The sequence below is a fragment of the Neoarius graeffei genome, chromosome 2, assembly GCF_027579695.1.
Source record: "Neoarius graeffei isolate fNeoGra1 chromosome 2, fNeoGra1.pri, whole genome shotgun sequence".
Lineage (NCBI taxonomy): Eukaryota > Metazoa > Chordata > Actinopteri > Siluriformes > Ariidae > Neoarius > Neoarius graeffei.
Genome location: NC_083570.1, coordinates 73286500 through 73308741, shown reverse-complemented (window position 1 = coordinate 73308741; position 22242 = coordinate 73286500). Strand labels below are relative to the sequence as shown.

The window sequence follows — 22242 nt, the reverse complement described above, 5'->3', positions numbered from 1 at the left end:
GACCTGAACCCCGCTGAAAACCTGTGGGGTGAGCTGAAGAGGAGAAAGCACCAGAAAGGGCCTCAGACCTGGGATTATCTAGAGAGATTGTGTAAAGAGGAATGGTCTCAGATGCCCTGGTCTGTATCTCCAACCTTATAAAATGTTACAGGAGAGACTCCGTGCTGTTTTACTGGCAAAGGGAGGTTGTACAAAGTATAAAATACAGTGGTGCCAATAATTGTGGCACGTGTTTTTGTTGAAAATAATTATTTCTTGGTGAGGGATTAGTTTTTCTCTGAATAAATTTATTTCAATTAAAATTAGGATTTTTCTCTTTTTTTTTCCAGTGTGAGATGAAGCTACTTCACCAAAAGGTGGATTTTTTCTAACACTTTTTACTAATGTTTACATGGGGTGCCAATAATTGTGGAGGACACTGTGTATTTACATATATACTGCATATATTTAGAAGTACTGCTATTCCACCACAAAAACTGCTTTCAAAATTACAGTGACTAAATGATAAAGCGCTGAACAGCTTTCTGTATGTGTCAGACAAGGTTGCATCTAAGACAACACCACAACACCACACACTCCTTCTTGCACAACACCACAAACTCCAGACTCCATTATATTCATGCAAACTTCTCCCTGTAATGATTCTGATGTATGTTTAGGATCATTATCTTGTCAAAAGATCCAAGTATGGCCAAATCATAACATCTACATAATGACCACCATTTTCTACTACTTACTTAAACTCATGACACATTCAAATGTCTCAAGAGCCCCAAGACCATCCAGAAAAAAACAGTCCCAAAACATCACTGCATACTTCTCAGTTCTCACGTCTTTGCCGTGAGACTCACTATTTTTTTGCACTGAATCATGCTTTCACACTTCCACGTTCAAACTGTCATGATTTTTAAGAAAAAAATATATATTCATGGAAAACAAAGCATTATCAATGCACTGGTGCATGCAATGTTCACTATGTACATGATATCGTGTTTACAGAAGTCCAGTGAAAGAGCTTTTGAAAGGATGTTCGTGATTGGTTGACTGCACGAAGTTGCCCAATGAAACCATGTATTAGTTTGTCTTCATCGTTTCCACATTACCAGTGGGAAAGACGCATGTGGAGAAAATGAGTGACAGCAATTCTGGATCAGAGGGCCCTCCAAGTTCTAAAAAAACAGAAATAATAGATATATGTGGAAATAATTTTTGTGTTAACTGGGTTATTAATTTGTATTTCTCCATATAGGTTCCTGAGGTGATCACACTGGTATTGTTGTTGATTATCAGTTAAAACCTTGATTTAGAAATGACTTGGTGGTAACACAAATTGTGTTTCCTGTCTTCCTATGAAGTGACTTGCATATGCAGTTTTGTGGTGAAATGTTATTGAAATGTGATCATTGCACATCGTTCATTTCATGATCATATTCATCTCATCTCATCTCATTATCTCTAGCCGCTTTATCCTTCTACAGGGTCGCAGGCAAGCTGGAGCCTATCCCAGCTGACTACGGGCGAAAGGCGGGGTACACCCTGGACAAGTCGCCAGGTCATCACAGGGCTGACACATAGACACAGACAACCATTCACACTCACAATCACACCTACGGTCAATTTAGAGTCACCAGTTAACCTAACCTGCATGTCTTTGGACTGTGGGGGAAACCGGAGCACCCGGAGGAAACCCACGCGGACACGGGGAGAACATGCAAACTCCACACAGAAAGGCCCTCGCCGGCCCCAGGGCTCGAACCCAGGACCTTCTTGCTGTGAGGCGACAGCGCTAACCACTACACCACCGTGCCGCCATGATCATATTGAAATGTGTTATTGCTTACCTGGTATTGTTTTGTTAATGCATGTGGTGTCCTCATGAAGCCATTTTTTTTCATTAATAGTAACAAGAAGGTGAAAGCTAAATATTCATCCAAAGGTCAACCAATCTCCTCTTAAAGTTGGCAAAATCGTTTTCAGCTGGGGGGCCGAAAACCTGGGCTTTGCCCTGGACCTGACCGGGGCCTGAAGCCCCTGGATCCTGGCTTTCTCACTTCTTTTTTCATTTTAGGGTTGCCAGCTATGTCACTGATCCATCTGGATATTTTTACAGTGGTGTATTAGGTGTTTTCGTGTCAGGTATCAGGTGATTTAAAAAAAAAACCCAAACATTTTTATAAATTTTTTTTTTTGCTACTTGATTTAGGTTTCATCTAACTATAACACGTAGCTTGATGAACTTTGTGGGTTTCTTTCAGGTAGCGATTCTTACTTGCAACTTTAAAATAGTCCTTGTTATGGAGGTAGAAGCACATCATAATTCAGTTATTCTAAAACTGTGATATTTAGGGTTTTCTTTTTTCTTGTTTTTTTGCAAACAAACACTCATTTGTTTGTGGTGAATCATACAGCTAGAAGAGGCCCAAAGAAATTACAGTATGATGAGAAACACATAATGCATACAATTGACAATATAAACTTAAGGAAACTGTAGGGCTGTAGAGAAATATTCCTGTAAAATTCTCAGCTAGTAATGGATGGCAAAGAGATTTTAACATATAGAAGAATGTGGCAGCAAACATAACCACATAAATCATTATTTAAGGATACAGATCCACTCTATCACGTCAGTGAATAAACCCTTTGTTGTCATCCAGCTGTTTGGAGTCTGTTTTGTCTCCATCCGGTGGCCAAATAAGGTACTTGATAGCATTACAAAACTTACCACGGTGTAATAATTGTTTAGATAAAAGGTCGTAATCAGATTAATTGAGCAGTTATTTCTAACCCTTCCTTAAATTATTTGCTTCTATATAAGCCTTTAAAGGCTGGCATAATATAGACATGTAATTTTATATGTAACAATAAAGGGAAAAAAAATAAGCCAGTATAAATAAGAGTGAACAGAAAGGGCGAAAAAAAAAACCCAAGAGAAAGAGAGAAAGAATCATAGCACACTGATTACGCTTTGGGGAATCCCTTAATCCCCCACCTACCCACTCACTCCATCTGCTCATGTGAATGAATATAGAGATTTCATCGCAGAAAAATATACCAGGCCTTAATGACGCGTGTAATAAGCCATGTGTGCAATTTATTCCTGAGCTCAGCTACAAAAGGTTGGTAGCTTGAATGATGCTGCAGGAAATCAGGTCAGCTGTAGGAAAGAATTTTATCAAAATATGGATGAAAAAAAAATGTTCCTGGCGTGTCAGTTGATTAAAAACAGGTTTCTGTCATGTCATTTCAGTTACAAATTGTAGCTCACAAATGATGGTGATGAATTCAGACAGGGGGAACCGTGGTGTTTTTGTGTGCACTGAACGTCCTGATGCTCGAACGAATCGCGAGCGTTTTCATCAGCAGTCTCCACTCGCCGCATTGGCTCTCTCTCCAATCCTGATTCCCAAACATCGAGCAGCATCACTGAAAAGGAAAAACAACATGTCTGTCTAGACCTGCAGGAACCGTGTGCACACAGGCTTGACTGCCCCCGCTATGGCCGGTTTAAGATGATATGGGCTACGCTGGACAGGGTCGTGGGCGCGCTGCTGAAGATGATGCTCGGTGGATTGTAAGCGCGCGGCGCGCATCTCTCCGGAAATATGGCGACCATGCGGGCGCTGACGGCGTGCGGGCTGCTGCTGGCCTTCTGCGCGCTGGCGCTGCTCGCCGTAGCCATGAGCACGGACTACTGGTACGAGACGGACGCCCGCCGTCACCGCGAGCGCTGCAAGAAATACTCGGGCAAGCGAACTGACCCGGGATACATCTACATCTCCAGTCAGAACCTGCCGCTCCGCATGCTGCCCCAGCGTGGCGGCGCGATGCTGAGGGAGAGGCGCGATCTGCTGCCGCCCTCCTCGGCCATGGAGTCGCGCTGCAGTCGCAGGTTTAACTCGACGGCCACGGGCCTGTGGCGAAAATGCCATAGAGAGGGTTTCGATCAGGAGAACGAGGAGCTCATCTTTAAAGGTGAGACCTGCTGGGACAGGACGGGCAATGCAGGCCCAGCTTAGTGCATCAGTCCATTCGATAGAGACCAGGCAGCCCATTAACATGGGGCTGGAAATCACAACAACAACAATAGGAGAGGCGATACAATGAGCTAGGGCAAACATACACCAGCAAAAGCTCCAGTGTTGAATTAACACCCAGAGTGTTGATTTAACACCCTACTGTGTTTATATAGGTCCAATTGGACACAAATTAACTCTGAAAGTGTTAATTCAACACTGAGGAATTTGCTGTGCAGCAAAAGCTCCAGTGTTGAATCAGAGTTTACATAAGCTGAATACTGTAAGCCTGTGTTCAACACAGTAAGTGTTAGTTAAACATTACAACCTTACTGGTGTAAATACAACACTGGCTTTTTGCTGCGTAAAGATGAACAGATAAAGTGTTCAATGCTTTAAGGAGCTCCGGCGCTATCCAAGGTGCTGATCCATGCAGTTACAGCAACCACAGTTTCACAGTTAATCACAATCTTCCATTACAGCGAAGTACATTGTTTTTAAACAAAAATAGCATTGAGTAGGTAGAGAGCGCAGCGAATATCACTGCACATTGAATTCACATTGTTTAAACTTGAGAAGAGATATAAATCAGACGCCATTAAATCGTTTCATGAGCATGTACGGTACATGAGCTATTACTTCTGATCGAGTGAGCATTTTAACCTTTTGATTTCCTTTTATCATCAGTACACCAACTCAGATTAGGCCATTATTAGCCATATATTCTGAAAATGCTTCATATCATTTATTCAGTAATTTATAGTATAAAATCAACACGCACACACATCTTGAACCTCACAGGACTTAATCAGTTCAAAGCTTCCAGGAGATCTTGACTTCCTGAAGTCCCCAAAAAGCAACCCTTCCTTGATGCATGTTTAAAACCTGAGAAATTATACCTCCTTCTCCAGATCAATCTCTGTCACATTATGGCCATAGAAATAATTCTGATCCAATTCAGACCTCCTCATTGAACCTGCACATATTAAAACTAGACTTTTATTCTTCTGATCCCTTCTGCTAATCTGCTATATCTGAGGTAATCAGTACTGAGTTAAGGTTAAGACTCATAACTACAGTAAAAACACGAGTTAAAATTAAAGTGTAGTTTTAAAGAAGCTTTAAAAACAGCTTGCTGCAGCAAGGTGTTTTTAAAGCAAAGAACCATAGTTCTTTCTATTGCACCTGCCAGTGCTGAATTCTAACACACACAATAGTTTCTTAAAATGAATATATTTTTGTCCACAGGTTTACTCCAGCGCTGTACACCAGTGAAATATTATTATTCCTCCTCGAATATTCCACGCAATCTCCCAGTGAACATTACGAAGACAATACGGCAAGATGAGTGGCACGCTCTCCGTAAGTTATCTCCCATGGCATTTGGCTGATTGGCCAGGCCAGAGCCAGCTAATGCAGTCACATAAATCAGAAGAACAGCTGACTGGGAATCTTTAGCTTCTCTGAAATGAAAGAGCAGGAGAGAATACGCTCCTCCTGTTAACCACAGCCATTCATGGTGCTCATTCCTCATGGCTGATTTCATGCCTGCCCAAGTACAGACAACTGAGGAATCTAAAAATAGAGCCATAGAAAGGGGGAAATTGCATTTTTTCCCCTCAAAGGAGAATAGTGCTGATGTGATGCTGGCAACAGTGTGTACATTACTGTTTTAATGAATCTGTAGTACATTTTCAATATTCTTTTGTCTGTTCTCATTCAGAGGAAGGGGGCGTTCTAATGGAAATGAGGAAAATGATAAGATGCCTACAGAGTGAGAAAATCAGATAAAGTGCTTTTTGCTTCTGAAACCTGTGGTGTAAAAGGCTTAGAGCTGAACCTCCCTCTTGTCACTGCAGATTTGCAGAGGATGACTGCAGGGTTCATAGGAATGGCTGTGTCCATCATCCTGTTCGGCTGGATCATTGGTGTGCTGGGCTGCTGTAAGCACAACGAACTGATGCAGTATGTAGCAGGCCTGCTCTTCCTAATGGGAGGTGAGTCGCTTACATGCACTACTCCGCTTCTCCACTAGGGGGCAGAAGAGTATAAAGGGAAAAACCACAAACGGGGACATGGGGAGCAAACCTATTGTGGGAAAGAAAATGTACCAGTGAGACTGTTGTACCTACACAAACCCTTCTGAGAAGCAGCTCAGGATCTGGTAAATTAGGATCCTCTTTGTTTCTCGATTACGTTCATTATGTCTTATATTAGATATGGTTAGTTTTTTCTTTTTTATCAGACATCTAGTTTTAGGTTTGTTTACCTGACATGTTTCGAGCGAAGCCCGAGGACCATCAACCAGGATGAGGGAGCATACATGCTCTCCCATACCTGGAGTGCCATCTTGCAGGGGACGAACGGACAGCAGAAGATGTGACCGACCTGTCAAACCAGACAGGAAGGTCACGCCTTCCGGAACATCAGCTGATAAGATGCGTCACCAACAACATCCGGTGACACTCTGAGGAAGATGACAGTTACGTACGTCGAAACATGTCAGGTAAACAAACCTAAAACTAGATGTCTGATAAAAAAGAAAAAAAACTAACCAGATCCTCTTTGTGTTCATTGGTTGAAATAATATCACAAAGTATCAACCCGAAGCATTGTGTGTTTGACTTATTTTCCTCAAATGAAACTCATCAAAAATCTGATTACATCACGCCATTTTAGACTGAAATTAAGTGTTAAGCAATAGCTGGCTTTTGTAAATTTGAAACATTACTTCTGTTACTTATTCACACTCTTACCTGCTACCAGTAGGATTATCATTATCTGCAGTAATGAGATTAAAATACATTTTTGTTTCATATTTATAAAAATACCTCATTGTTTAACCCCTAAAACAGCCAGGACAGGTTGTGTCTTGTACGCCCCGCTCTCAATTATAGGTGCATTCAAATAAATAAGTGGTAATGGCACTTTTCTGTTACTTGTTATTTCCAGTTCCAAATAAATTTGGAAGGGCTTCTGTGCATCTATAGTACCAGTCAAAAGTTTGGACACCCCTACTCATTCATAGGTTTTTCTGTATTTTGATTGTTTTCTACATTGTAGAACAATATGGAAGACATCAATACTATGAAATAACGTATGGAACATATACAGAATTATGTGGTAAACAAAAAAGTGTTAAAAACTAAAATGTGTTTCATATTTTAGATTTTTCAAAGTATCCAGCGTTTACCTCAGTAACACTTTGCACACTGTTGGCATTATCTTAAACAGCTTCATTCAACCTGGAATGCTTTTCAATTAACAGGTGCCTCGTCAAAAGTTAATTAGTGCAATTTCTTGCTTTCTTAATGTGTTTGAGCTCAAACAGTCTCAAACTTAAAGCACTCACTAAGCGTGTCGACAGCTGTTATACAAACATGCTACGAATGGTGCTCAACATCAGCTGATTTGACAAGATCAACAACAAAATAGTCTATGGAAACCTACCCAGAGCTACCACCAAAATCCAAGAGAGGAGGATGAAGCTCGCAGGCCATATAAGATGACATGACAACCTACTGGTACACAAGCTGCTGTTCTGGGACCTGAAGCATGGACAGCAAGGACGTGGGCGTCCCCACCTTACGTTCCTTGACATGCTTTACAGAGACACCAAACTTGACAGTGTTGCTGAGATAGACAGCCTGATGATAGACAGACATGTGTGGTGGTGTACCATAGCATCTCGGATGATGAAGCCACCCTAAACAAACAAACAAACAAAACAGTAAATAGTAAATAATATAAATACAGTAAATAGCCCTATTCCACAACTGTAGTAATCCATATTATGTCAAGAAACGCTCAGCTATGTAAAGAGAAACGACATCCATCATTACTTTAAGACATGAAGTGACTTTCAATTGGTAAAAATAAATGGTAATAAATGGGTGTAGATGGTAATAATACCGTACCTTAGAACAGAATTAATACTTTACCTCGGTGTTCTGTGACTGATCTCTTAGGAACCTGCTGTATCATCTCCCTCTGCACATGTGTGGCTGGGATTAACTTTGAGCTGTCACGCTATCCTCGCCAACTGTACAGGCTGCCTGAGGACATCAGTCATGGCTATGGTTGGTCCATGTTCAGCGCCTGGGGTGGCCTGGGCCTCACACTGCTAGCAGGTTTCCTCTGCACACTGGCTCCATCACTTCACAGCCCTCAGACCACCACTGTACACAAACCACGGCAGGAGAATGGCATGGTGTGATGGACTTGACAAGCGCACACAGAGAAGTACATAAACCCATAGAAATACATACAACAGGCTGCCAGAAACCACCAATGTACTTCATGTGCATGTATGTCATGGAAAGACAGACTGAAGGAATTAATTTCACAGAAGCACGCGCACACACACACACACACACACACACACACACACACACACACACACACACACACACACTTTTACAGAGCATACATCCTGTATGAGTCACACAAGGATCCTGTGCATCTCTTCGAATCATAACAGCCTGGGTAAGTTTATAGAGATGATGAACAGTGAAAATAAACAAAGGAAAAATATGGAATCAACAAAAACTGAACCTGCCATGTGTTTGGTGAGAAACGAATATAAACAAAAGAGACAAGGACAAGATGAAAACAATATCCAGTCCCAAAATCTGTCATTGGGATTGTCTTTTATTCGAAATGTTTTTCTATCCACATGTTAATCTCTCTCTCTCTCTCTGTCTTTCCTTTCTTCTTAATCTGTCTCCTGCTCCTCTGTGTCTTTCTGCCCTTCTTCCCATTACTTTATTTCTTCTCTGAAAAACTTTTAGTTAGGTAAAATATTATGTCTTGGCATGTCTTGGCATTGCCTGCTGCGTAGAAAAGAGGAAAAGAAACAACAAACAAAAGAAACACTATTTCAAGTGTCTTCCTGTACATGTTATTTCATTTGTGGTTTCAGCAACTTTATGACAAAAAGTAAAAAGAGCGCAAGAGCACAAAACAAAGAAGGGAAATAGTTTTGTGGAGGTAAACCTTTATCCTGGTACAGTATGTAACTACATACCACAGACTTGAAATGGCTTGTATGAAAGAGCATTTGAAGGGATTGAAAAGCAGTATTCAAAGGGTTTGAAAAGATGAGAATTGTTTTGACAAGATTTATCAAGACATTTATCTAATACAATGGTCAAAATCATACTTTTGTTGTCATCATGAAGAGAATGTTGTAATCTTGAGCGCAAGCAATGTACGACTGATATAAAAGATAAATGCCAAACCATGAATTGAACACATATTGTCTCTGTTACACTTTTAACAAAAAAATGTATGTGGTGCCTATATGAGTTTACAAACAGACCATATGAATATGAAACAATATGATACCATAAAACTTTCTTCAAGGGGGTTAATTAAAATTGAAATACAATGTGTGACAGAAAAACAGGAGGGATATTTACAATGTTCAATAAACTTTTATGGCAATACGGATACGCTGAGGTCTCAGCTAAATGTGCTTTATAAGGCTTTCAAATATTTTGGACAACAAAGTCTGTGCTTTGTGAACAGCTTTTTTTTTTTTTTTTTTTTGTACAAATTTCACATGTGCTCTCACTGAAAACAGCTGGAATATGGCACCCACTGCTCAAGCCTGTTCACTAGACCTCAACTTTACCACAAATTGGAACCCCAACAAAAGTGCATGGGCCACAATCTGACACAACATGCATCGCGGCGACCACACAGCTAGGATTATTGTAAAACAAGCAATATACAGCAGTAACCCTGAAGCCCAAAATAAATGGATTGTTTTTATGTGTTTGTTTAACAGATGAGCAACAGAGCAAAATGTATTGCCTGGTTCTGCTTTCTGGTCTTTTAATTTGGGGCCAAAATTAATATTTTGAGCCTTAAATTTATGCAAGCCAGTTTCGACCAGAGAAGAACAAAATTCATACCATTCACTAGGTTTTAATAATCAGGAGGTTTATGAAGATTATGGCTCATTATCTTGTCAAAATGTTTCTTACAATGATTACTTATTAAGTAGCATGGCACATAGTTGTTCATATTAGATATTTGCTGTATGTTTGCACCTCTATTTCCACAGTGTTTAAATGGAAACTTCTAAAATGTTCTTGCTCCTGAGTTGTGCAATGGAAAAGCGTTTACTATCATCCCAGTGATGCTACAGCCATTTGTAGCTGGGAGCTCAAAACTGGACTGTGCTCTCAGGGAGGGGTGGCATTCTCTCTCACCTCTGTCAGTTACAGTGACGCTAGTCAATCATGGGCGTCTGTGAGCTCATGCATATGGAAGTGGGTGGACAGCACTTTTGTCTGAGTGTGTTATGCCGTCCCTAAAGTTGCATAAGCAGCAGTTCAAAAAGATATGGTCAGCTGGCGTCATGTGCCCCAGAGCAAGATGTCACGTGACCTGTCTGGTGGGTGGAAATTGGCCATATCTAGTGAGAAAATAAAATAAAATAAATGATTTCATTGACAAATCATCTACACAATGTACAAAATACTTTCTCGCTAACTTTCAGTAACAAATTTATCTGGTCAGGGTTGTTGTGGGCCTGGAGCTTATCCCAGGAACACTGGGCGTGAGGTGGGAATCCACACTGGATTTGATGCCAGTCCATCACAGGGCACAAGGGACACATTGGGAGGCAGCAAGGCTGCACCATCGTGCCACCCACAAACAGAACATACACTCTTATTTTGCATTCATATTGTGTTTTGTAGTTTTACAACACAATTCACTGTTGTTAATTTGAGTTATATTGGAAACCTGACCGGAAGCTGGCTTAGTGGTTAGCGTGTCTGCCTTTCGACCAGGAGATCGCGATTTCTACTCGTGGTCAGGTCATACCAAAGACTAGCCTGGGCCCGCCCATCCTAAGTGTGACGCAACACGAGGGCCTGTTCCGAGCTTAGTCTGGCAAGGCAAGCTATCTCCAGCTCTTCCAAGCTCCTGAAAAATCGGGAGCCAATCAACTTTGAGCATCTCCAACAGCCCTGGGTAGAGGCGTGTTCAAGGCAGTGACGTAGTAGAACTGCGACCGGAAGCCATAGATTGTTTACACAATCTATGCCGGAAGCGCTTCATTCACTAGAAACATTACGAACACGGAGCAGCGGCAAGCCTTTGACACAGCGGTAGATGCTGTATTTAAAGCATTCAACGGGAAGTTCTCATTGAAAACGGAGCAAAGAGCAGCCCTGGAGGTATTTATCTTCTTCCTGTTACTCAAGCAGTTTCCGTCGCGTCACATACGTCAGAGGAAAGAGTGATGTGATTGGTTTAAGCTTCGTCACAGCCTTTTCTGGCTTCGACCAGTAGCAAACTGAGGCATTTCAGGGAGGCGGGTCAACCACGTGCTTTGGGAAACGGTTGGGCTTAAGATCTTTGCCAGACCAAATGCTCGCAGAGCTTTGAAGTCACGTTAGCCAGACTAACCAAAGACCATCATAAAAATGGTACCCACTTGTCACGACCCAAAGGTCATGGAAACAGATAGGACTCAATGTGCAACTACGGGAAATGAGAGGAAGCGTACCTGAGGAGTTGGTTTGTGAGGCAGGTGACAGGTGCAGCAGCACAGTCTAAAATCAATTTACTGATTTCCCGGAAGATGGCGTTAAGTCCCAAAAAACAGCAAGCAAAGTCGTAATCAACACGTAAACAAAGTCCGAAACCAAAGTCACAATGAGAGGTCCCGAAAACGGCAGGCAAAAGTCATAATCCAAAAACATAAACAAAGTCGAGGAACAGAGCATGAGCATAAATGAGAACGTGAGCATGAGCAAGACAAAACTTACAGCGAGTATTTATCCACGCTGCATGAATGTCCTCGGTGTGTTTATATAGGGTGGCTGATAACAAACTCATAGCAGATGTGCTAACGCAGGGCGGGGAGAACAGGGAAAAATACAGAGCAGATTGCAAAGGCGCAGATCAGGATCTGGAAGTTCCAGGCTGGATTGTGACAGTTCCCCCCCCCTTACGGACGCTCCTGGGTTCTTGCAGTGGAAATCCCTGATGAGCGCAGGGTTGAGGATAAACCGTGCCAGCACCCAACACCTCTCCTCTGGGCCATAGCCCTCCCAGTCAATCAGATACTGTAGTTCCTGACCTCTTCAATGGACCTTTAGTAGTTTCTTAACTGTGTAGGCCTCCCCTCCATCGATGCTCCTGGGAGGGGGAGGGGTTTTGGAAGGAGGGAAGAAGGGGCTGGAGACCAGGGCTCTCAGTTGTGAGACATAAAAAGATGAGTGAAGCCGCCGTGTAGACCTGGGTAATGCCAACCTAACAGTCGTGGGATTAATGACCTTAGAAATGGGGAAGGGTCCAACAAACCTGGGGGCCAGCTTCCATGAGGAGACTCTGAGAAGGAGATCGGCTGTGGATAACATGACCTTTTGTCCTGGGCAGTAAACAGGAGCCAGCCTGCGATGATGATCTGCCATCCTTTTGTACATGCGATTGGTGCAAAAAAGGTGATGTCTGGCACACGCCCAAATTCTGCGGCAGCGCTGGACAAAAGCTTGGGCTGAAGGAACAGATGCCTCCTCCTCCTGCTCGGGGAGAAGAGGGGGCTGGTAATCGAGACAACACTGGAAGGGAGTCAGCCCAGTAGATGATGAGGGAAGGCTGTTGTGGGCGTATTCAATCCAAGGGAGCACCTGGCTCCAGGAAGATGAATCGCTGGAAATTAGGCACCATAAAGTGACCTCCAGTTTCTGATTGGTGCGCTCTGTCTGCCCATTAATCTGGGGGTGGTAACCTGAGGAGAGGCTGGGAGTGGCCCCAATAAGCTTGCAGAACTCTTTCCAGAAATGAGCAGAGAACTGGGGGCCTTGGTCAGATACAATGTCCGTAGGCAGACCATGAATTCATAATACATGGTAGATCAACAGTTCCACTGTTTCTTTGGCAGAAGGCAGCTTAGGGAGGGGAACAAAGTGAGCCGCCTTAGAGAAGCGATCGATGATCGTCATGATGCAGGTATTGCCCTTGGAGCAGGGGAGGCCAGTGATGAAATCCATGGCAACGTGGGACCAAGGATGGCGTAGTACAGTCTGGCAGCTGGTTGATTGCTAGTCTTGTTTCTGGAGCAGACGTCACAAGCTGCCACAAAGGTCCTAATGTCTCGCCGCATGGTCGGCCACCAGAAACATTGCCTAAGGACAGTAACAGTCCGGGCTGCCCCAGAATGACAGGCTAGGAGGGAGCTGTCCCCCCTCTGCAGTATCTGGGAGCACAGACAAGGGGGCACATACTGTAAACAGTTGGGTGGACCATTGCCTGGTCCTGGATTGCTGGACAGGGTGTTTTGGACAGTGGTTTCTATGTCAAGTTGGGCAGCGGCCACGAGGCAATGGGCAGGGAGGATGGGCTCAGTGGTGTTTTGCTAAGAGTCCAGAGAAAACTGCCTAGAAAGAGCATCAGGCTTGACATTCTTAGAACCAGGTCTCTTAAGGAGAGCACAAAGTTGAAGTGGGAGAAAAACAGAGACCACCTGGCTTGACATGCACTGAGACATTTGGCAGTCCTGAGGTACTTGAGATTCTTATGGTCTGTTCAAATGATAAATGGAATCTCAGTCCCCTCCAACCAATGCCTCCATTCTTCTAGGGCCAGCTTGATAGCTAGCAATTTGCGATCCCCAATGCCATAGTTGCATTCAGCTGGGGTCATGCGACAAGAAAGGAATGTGCAGGGGTGTACCTTGTTGTCTTTGGCTGACCTCTGGGACAGAACATCCCTGACACCAGTGTCAGAGGTGTCCACTTCGAGAATGAAATGAATGGTGGGGTCTGGGATGATGAGGACTGGGGCCATGGTGAATCTGCTCTTAAGAGAAGAGAAGGCTTTCTCAGCATGGTTGGTCCAAGAGAAGGGGTGCTTGGAGGATGTGAGTTCAGTCAGAGGGGCGGCAATGGTGCTATAATTCTTCATGAACCTTCGATAAAAATGAGCAAACCCAAAAAGCACTGCAGTTCCTTACGGGAAGAGGGAACAGGCCACTCGAGGACCGCCTTGACCTTGTCAGGGTCCATTTGGACCACCCCAGGGGATATCACAAAGCCCAAGAAGTACACAGTGAGCTTATGAAACTCGCACTTTTCTGCTTTGGCAAAGAGTTGGTTTTCTAAGAGTCATTGCAAGACTTGTCTAACATGGGACCAATGGACCTCCAATGTGGGGGAGAAGATGAGGATGTCATTGAGCATGATATATATATATATATATATCCATTATCTGTAACTGCTTATCCTGTTCTGCAGGGTTGCAGGCAAGCTGGAGCCTATCCCAGCTGACTATAGGCGAGAGGCAGGGTACACCCTGGACAAGTTGCCAGGTTATCGCAGGGCTGACACAAAGACAAACAACCATTCACACTTATGGTCAATTTAGAGCCAACAATTAGCCTAACCTGCATGTCTTTGGACTGTGGGGGTAACCGGAACACCCAGAGGAAACCCACACGGACACGGGGAGAACATGCAAACTCCACACAGAAAGGCCCCTGTCAGTCATGAGGTTCTAACCCAGAACCTTCTTGCTGTGAGGCGACAGTGCTAACCACTACACCACTGTGACGCCACACACACACACACACACGTACACGTACATATGCATACATAATTATACATACCCATATACATACCCATATACATTCATAAATACACATATAAATCAGTAAAATGTCTTAATACAAATGCTAGTGTAAAATCGTGAATAAATATACATATTCTCATTTACAGTTCAATAATAATACAATTATCATTTGATTCTAAAAATTTTACTTCATTAGTTGTAAGACGTGATGGCTGAAAGTTTATTTATTTTCTTTTTTTACATTTATTTTATTATTCTTTTTCACATTTATTTTCTTATTCTTTTACTGATTTATTCTTTTTTATGGCACTTCTGTGACTTCATACACAATAAAATACTTGTGAAAAAATGTTTTTGTTAATATGTACTAATTGGATCACATTAAATAGCATTTCATTGTTGTTGTTTTTTCCAAGTTCAACCTTTAGATTAAAAATTATGGTCATCTATCAGCTGATTAAAGTAACAGAAGAACCTATTGAGCACAGTGGACAAGTCGTTGGACAAATGGACAAACTTTTTCAAAGGCTCAGATACAGTATTAAATTATAGACATTTTAGGTATTTATTCTCCCACACACACTAGACAGGATGAGATCATGACCATTACATTTATTTAAAAAAAACAAAAACAAAAAACCCACAATAAAATGTCATGCACATCCCACACACAGTGGTGGAAACCTCATTCTACATATTTTAGTAAAAAGTTTACAAATGTCTAACCCATAGATCAGTCTGTGAGCTTGCCTAGTTTGTCTCTCTTTCTTTTTGTTACACACAGAGAATAAATCCTGAGGACTGTGATTCATGAGTGAGGGTTTCTTTTTAGATGTATACTTTTTGATATATCTCTTTTTGATAATTGATATAAAACAAGTTTTCTTGATAAAACATTATATTTGTTAATTTGATGATAAATCTAGTTCATAGACACCTAGTCATTTCAGTTTAGCAACTAGTTAAAGGTGTAGTAACACATTTTAACATAACTCATACATAAATATGAGGGCATGACTGCAATATATCATAATGTCATAATTCATAATGTCAAGAGTGGAAAGTAGGAATATGTGTAGTATGAATAAACATATGTCATCCAAACTGACATAAAGATAAAGATTCCATTACATCCAGTTGGAAACATCGGAATTTCTATCAAAAATAAATATCAGACTCAAAAATCCCATTTATGTATTGTTTTCTACATTTATATTACACATGATGTCACTCAGTTATTCTCTGAAATCCCCTCAATATTCACACTTTTGTTATCTACTGACTGTCTCAATAACTGCCCTTAGAACAGGTAAATTCTCTATATGGTAATCATACATACATAAACTACACACATGGTAGATAAAAATATTTTTAAAAATTAAAAATACTGGTATATTCCTCTAAGGATGCATATAGTGCCTTTCTGTGTGGAGTTTGCACGTTCTTCTCCCTGTGCCTATGTGGGTTTCCTCTGGGTGCTCCAGTTTCCTCCCACAGTCCAAAGACATGCCGATTTGGTGAACTGGCTACTCTAAATTGCCTATAGGTGTGAAGGTGAGTATGAATAACTGTCTGTGCCTGCAATACACTAACAACCTGTCCAGGGCGTACCCTGTCTCTCACCCAAAGTCAGCTGGGATTGGGGCAGTGCAGTAATTAGCGCTGTCGCCTCACAGCAAAAAGGTTCTGGGTTAGAACCTCATGACTGACAAGGGCCTTTCTTGTTGCCCCTTTTCCACCAAAGCAGTTCCAGGGCTGGTTCGGGGCCAGTGCTTAGTTTGGAACTGGGTTTTCTGTTTCCACTGACTGCTGGGCCAGAGGAAAGAACTGCTTACATCAGCGCGGGTGTGTGTGTGTGTGTGTTAAGACCAACAACAATCACAAGACCGTGAAAGGTTGCCATTTTTAAGCGACAAGAAGCAGCAGCTGTACAAACGCGAAGTCATCCATTATTGTTGTTGTTGTTGCTGCTTCTTCTTCTCCGTGTTGTTGTTGCTTCGATATTCGCACCAAGGTTTATGCAAACGCAGCGACGTAACTGATGTATACAGCAACGTAATTGACGTATACAGTGACGTAATGACGTGGCTCCCCTTAGCACTACAAGCTATGGAAAAGCAAACTGGTTCTCAGCTGGCTCGCAAGTTGAACGAGTTGTGAACCAGCACCAGCAATGGCCCCGAACCAGCCCTGGAACTGATTTGGTGGATAAAAGGTAGTGTGGAGTTTGCATGTTCTCCCCGTGTCCGTGTGGGTTTCCTCTGGGTGTTCCGGTTTCCCTCACAGTCCAAAGACATGCAGTTAGGCTAACTGGCTACTCTACATTGTCTATCAGTGTAGCTAGTTAAGAAATCTGCAGTAGCTCTGACATACGAGGTAAAAAAGCTGTGATTGGCTCCAGCTCACTTGTGAACCTCAGTAGCATACAGTATAATCACTATATTAAAGAATGGTGAGAATGTACAGGTGAGAGAGACCCAGATAAAGCTCTTTATCTACTGGGGATGAAGCAAAATTCAAGGAAATGTGAAGTGGGCAGATACATTTTTACATACCTATATATCTCTTCTGTTTTTACATATTCCAGATAAACTGAAAGGCTCAGAGTAAAGAAAAGAATGTACAGTAGATAAGTGAGAAATTTTAACTCTGAACCAATCTGAACTCCCTCCCCTTTCCCGCTTTGGCCCTAGCTTTTTATTATTACAAGAAAAATCTGTTCATTTCCATGTGACATATATCCAGTTCAGTATGTTCTCGTCCCTGCTTGAGGAAGTGGTTGTAAAGGCCACTTCTGGTATGTCACAATTGTTTGTCTTGCAGTGCCTGTTGTCTCTGACGTAAGAGCTAAGGTTGAGATTTGAATTGTGGCATTTCCATAAACATGGGTTGTTGTTTTTTTCAACACAGCATGCTTTTTTTCTTGGGAAACATGGTTTCATTCTGTTTTATTACCCACTGGAGCACACAGCACATCAGAACATTTTTGAAAACCAACACAACCTCTCCTCATTTGCCCTGGTCACTGGTCATAAATTACAATGTTACAGTATCAGCCTTGTCAGATCTGAATAAATACTGTATGTGAACACATTTAGACTTTTATTTTCTCTGGCTCTCAGACCTCAGAGCACAAATTCATTATAAACATCCATCAAAACCCAGAGGAACCTTCTCATATAACACTCCTACTGCTGCTCTGTCGAAAGTCCTTTTCAATATACTTTCTTTTTTACTGTCCCTCTGCTAAATTCACTGACAGTTACATTAAGCAAGTGTTACTCAAGTAAAAATGTCCATCAAGCTTCATATTCCAATGCTTTAAACTTTGGTCCAGACCTTTAGCGACATTTAGTAGTCATGTGAGTGTGTGAGTGTTGAGTGTGATGGATGTGTGGATGAGGGTTGCACTGTGACGGAGTTGGATGTTGGAGTGCCTTTGAATCAGGGTCCTCTGGGGGAGAAAGGCTTTGAGGGGAGGCACATATGGGACAAGAGGAACTCATTATTACACTTCTCAGTATAAATAAGATTTCCTCACAAGCTTGCTTTTGTCGCTCATATTTACTTTCAACTGAGTTCCTGCTTTCTCACTATCAAAAGTTACTGTTGTGTTTTATCTCTCTAGCTAACAATTCCTCTTCTGTTACAGCATGATTTGACTTTTTATGTGGGAGGTTCTGCCCCATTTTTTTTTTCCTCTTAGTGTGCATTTGGGCTTTATCCCTTCAGGCCCCAGTTTCAGACTGTGGTCTATACAGAGACTGGGCTCAACAGCACTCGCATGCACAAGATGTTTCCTCTCCCACAACTCTGCATGATACAGCAGCAGATCCAATTCAACTCACTGTCATGCCACTAACTTAGAACAGAGAGCAACACAGATGACTGTATTAATCGCATGCTAAGAAAAAAATCAGTGTGAAAGTAATTATAAAAGCAATTATTGTTTCTGGCATGAACTGTATAGTATATAAATGGCAATTTTACAAGAAAGAGATAGAATATTATAACTTACAGAGGAAACATTCTTTTAAATGAGAGTCGTAATCTCGAATCAGCGTACAGATGTTTAGGAGGAGGTTTGTTCACCTGAGAAAACTAAGAGGGACAGATTGAGCTTTAAAGAGGAAAGAAAAACACACTTAGCAGTTCACCTTGAGGTAGCTGGAATCGTTTGTTGTGAATGTGTGTTTATAGAGTCAGTATGGGGCTGTTATGATGAGCACTGGCTGCTGTTTATAACAGCGAGATTCTAAGAATACTGACTCTCTCTCTCTCTCTCTCTCTCTAACAAACTTCATAGTTACTTCTGTATCTCTGTCTCTTTCCAGTATTAGCGCTTCAAGGCTTCTACTGACTATATAATGAGAAACATTTATACAGTGAGTCAGAGCAAATAACAAATAAAACCCATAAAATGTAAAAACATTTTTTTTAAATCTATATTTAGTTTTTAGATATTTGAAAATGTTTAACAAATGTCACAACATATGGCATTTAAAATGACTACAACTCCATCAAACTGTTCTTTTGTCGACTTGATTTATCAAACAAGTCAAAAACAGAAGGATTAGACCACAATGTTACATCTCTTTCTTTTCAGAGATTGCTCCAGGTAGAGGAAGTGAAGAATGCTTAACTATCCAAAGAATCCTTGAGGAACATTTTTAAAGCATATATGTCATTGACAGTCACATGCAAGCAATGAACTTATTTAATATAGTTCTTCTTTCCCCTCTGTTCAGCAACCAGAAACCACATCCAGATGGACAGGCTTAAGCTGCATAGAGCTGAATAGAGACCAAAGCTGCTGACTTTATGCTGTCAGCAAATTCACTTTCCTTTTTGATTCAACCAGAATTTCTGAGAATAACCAAACAGGAAAGGTTTGGTCCTTACCCCTGGGAACACAGATAGGCACAGAAGCATGCAGAGGAGAACCGTCAGGGCCTTCTAGGCCTTCAGAGAAGGCTCAAACATATCAGCATTTCAAATGTTAGATTTAATTTATTTAATTCTTTAATTTCTTTCATAATTTCATTATAATTATTCTCTTCTAATTCTAATTTGGCCTCATTTTCTATCAAATTTGCTTCAGAAATGAAAGGGTTACTGTCCTGAAAACATTAAACTTGAGTCATCCAATGAGATTTTTTGTTTGTTGTCTGGCTGAGAAGAATTTAGAGCTGACTCACTCACTGGTTAGGACTTCATTGCCAGGACAGAAGGCCATGGCCGTGTATGTTTATGTAAGAAGTGACAGATGAATTAACCAATCAGATTTTGATTTATAGTGAGAGGGACCAAAAATGTATCACCCTCAGCCTACTCAAAGGTCAACGCAAGCTTAACTGCGAGTCGGCGTCATCAGCGCAGCAGTGAAGTCACCTTCCAGTCGGTGTAGTGTTCATCAGTAGTGTTAGCGAATGCTAATAAAGCAGTCAAGCCAGTGCTATTGAGAGCAAGTAGCACAGACTAACAACCAAGAAACCAAGAAGAGTCTGTCTCCAGACTCTTCTTCCACACACACTTGCCACAGTATTTTTCACTCAGACTTAAGTATTCATTTTTCTATGTAATTTACTTAGTTACTTTTAAAATCAACATCGACGACTACACACAACGAAGCGACCTGGCAGCCTGCCAATAATCCCTTGCAAAATCCTTTGCCCTGTTGCTTTTTTGGTGTGTCTGACTAAGTTTTGGCTGAGCTCAAGTCCCAGCTCTAACAGTAACGGTTCACCACTGGGAGCATGTGCACATCATTATGGTGTTTAGTCTAGTAATATGAAGTTGTGATTAAGGTTAAAATAAGATTTGAAACAGTGAGGAATAAATTAGCAGATTAACCATCTGATAGTTTACTGGAACAAACTGTCTAGACTCTGCTGAGGTCAGGGAAGGCAAGAATGGGTCACTTTCTTTATGTTACTCAATTTGATTATTCCTCCATGTGGTGTAAAGGGAGAAGGTACACGTGCTTCTCTATGGTACAGGAAATACCTTCTCTCTGCACCAGCTTCCTGAGCACCACCGGCTCTGTTTCTGAGCTCAGACTTGAATCATTCTGGAAAAAAATCTGTACTGACCTCTTTGGGTTAAATAAACACACCTGAAAAGTGAATAGGAAAAAACTGAGTCTCAAAACAATGGGAGGTTTTGTTTGATAGTTGTGTAAAGGTTTACGAATTAGACATTATAAGCATTAAAAAAATGACAAATTTGTAGGAAGTAACATTTTAAATAATAATGACTAAATAAGACAATACGTCTTATAAGTGTGGCTGTATAATTTAGTCTCAACAGTCCATGATGCTTTTTGCATTGTACCTGTAGAACACCAGGATGTTTTTTTTTTCCTTCAGAATTATTTATCTACAATGTTCCTGAGATGTCTTCAGAAATATCCTTCCAGCCCACATGTTCCTGTATGAGTTAAATTTAAATGATGACACAGTAGGTTAATACTTCAAACCTTTTAGAGGCTAAAGCAACTTATTCCACCAGAAAAGTGTTTTCTTTGATCACTAGGTTAAATGTTCAAGTAGTCGTTTTTAAGTCGGTTTAACCTGGTGCCATGGCTACGGATGATGAGGGAGATGAGCTCGTGTTTGTCCTTGAGGCCGGAGGAGATGTCCACTGTCTCCTGCAGGGAGCTCCTCACACTCTGCATGGGCTTCATCAGTTTCTTAGTGAACTCCTGCTCATCTCTCTGCTCCGACTCCTGACCTTGCTTGAATTTCATCTCGAGCTCAGTGAGCGATTTCTCGACACCGGAAAACGCCTCCGTTATTTGACTGATCTCTCTCCTCAGGTACTTGCTGTAGGTATCATCTCCGTCCAGATCGTATACGATGCTTCTGCCGAGACTCTCCAGAACCCGAGCCGAGTCCTCGACTTGTTGCTTGATGCTGATGAAGTCGTTGCGGATCACCGAGTCCCGGTCCTCTTCCACTAAACACGGCGAGCGGTCCAGCCACTTAAACAGCATCTGGCATTTCTCCGGGTCCTCGGTCTCCTCGTAGTCGCCGTCTGCAACGAAGAAGTGGTGAAAGGTGCCGTTTGAGATCTCAGGCTGCAGATGGCCCGTGTACACCGCGTCAGAACCGGGCAGTGAAAGCAGGGAGAGAGCGAGCAGCTGGAAGAGAGGCAGCATCGTGGCGACTTTCAGCTGCGCGATGGCGGCGTGTGGAAGGGCAGCGAACCACACCGCCTTTTCACTGCCATAGTCCCGCTCAGGTTACAGCCCCCCTCTCTCTCTCTCACACACACACCCACCCACCACGGACTGTCATTCTACTGCCACTACAAACATTCATGTTTTTACACAATAAAAACAAGTCTCAGTAAATGCAAGGCACTGATTGATTGATTGATTGATTGATTGATTTTATTTGACATTCTCAGTTCTTGTATAAAAAATAAATACATGAATTAGTTTCAAATAAACCACACCACATACTTAAACTAAAAACAGAGAGTCAGGATAAAAATAAAGCTCGAAAGCTTATTTCCATTGTAGTCCTTTGATGTTGGATGGCAGCAGATGTAAAAATGACAAGAGTGGCGCTGTACTAAAATTCTCTCATCTCATCATCTCTAGCCGCTTTATCCTGTTCTACAGGGTCGCAGGCAA

At 41.9% G+C, this 22242-nt stretch overlaps 2 protein-coding genes across 4 annotated transcripts; one reads left to right on the top strand and one right to left on the bottom strand.

The window, feature by feature from the left end:
- Positions 1-3074: 3074 nt before the first annotated feature.
- On the bottom strand, positions 3075-21811 carry fibina (fin bud initiation factor a). Of its 3 annotated transcripts, XM_060914914.1 has the most exons (4): positions 18622-21811; positions 7955-8191; positions 7464-7719; positions 3075-3423 (listed from the first exon to the last, which is right to left on the bottom strand). In XM_060914914.1, exon 1 carries the CDS (start codon positions 21760-21762, stop codon positions 21139-21141), a length of 624 nt encoding a protein of 207 aa, XP_060770897.1. In that variant the 5' UTR covers positions 21763-21811; the 3' UTR covers positions 3075-3423; positions 7464-7719; positions 7955-8191; positions 18622-21138. The 3 variants fall into 3 exon arrangements, with proteins under 3 accessions (XP_060770897.1, XP_060770898.1, XP_060770899.1); XM_060914915.1 differs by lacking the exon at positions 3075-3423 and having other exon boundaries at positions 7334-7719; positions 20937-21811; XM_060914916.1 differs by lacking the exons at positions 3075-3423; positions 7464-7719; positions 7955-8191 and adding an exon at positions 8963-10437 and having other exon boundaries at positions 20937-21811.
- Positions 3567-8480, top strand: tmem276a (transmembrane protein 276a). The gene is made up of 4 exons (XM_060914918.1): positions 3567-3972; positions 5262-5375; positions 5873-6010; positions 7982-8480. Exons 1-4 carry the CDS (start codon positions 3603-3605, stop codon positions 8227-8229), a joined length of 870 nt encoding a protein of 289 aa, XP_060770901.1. The 5' UTR covers positions 3567-3602; the 3' UTR covers positions 8230-8480.
- Positions 21812-22242: the final 431 nt, after the last annotated feature.

Bases quoted from the DNA above. Each gene is read 5' to 3' on its own strand.
- tmem276a (XM_060914918.1), top strand. From the start codon at position 3,603: ATGGCGACCATGCGGGCGCTGACGGCGTGCGGGCTGCTGCTGGCCTTC. The intron at 3,973-5,261 runs GTGAGACCTGCT...TTTTGTCCACAG, and splicing joins CGAGGAGCTCATCTTTAAAG to GTTTACTCCAGCGCTGTACA. The intron at 5,376-5,872 runs GTAAGTTATCTC...TTGTCACTGCAG, and splicing joins AGATGAGTGGCACGCTCTCC to ATTTGCAGAGGATGACTGCA.
- fibina (XM_060914914.1), bottom strand. From the start codon at position 21,762: ATGCTGCCTCTCTTCCAGCTGCTCGCTCTCTCCCTGCTTTCACTGCCC.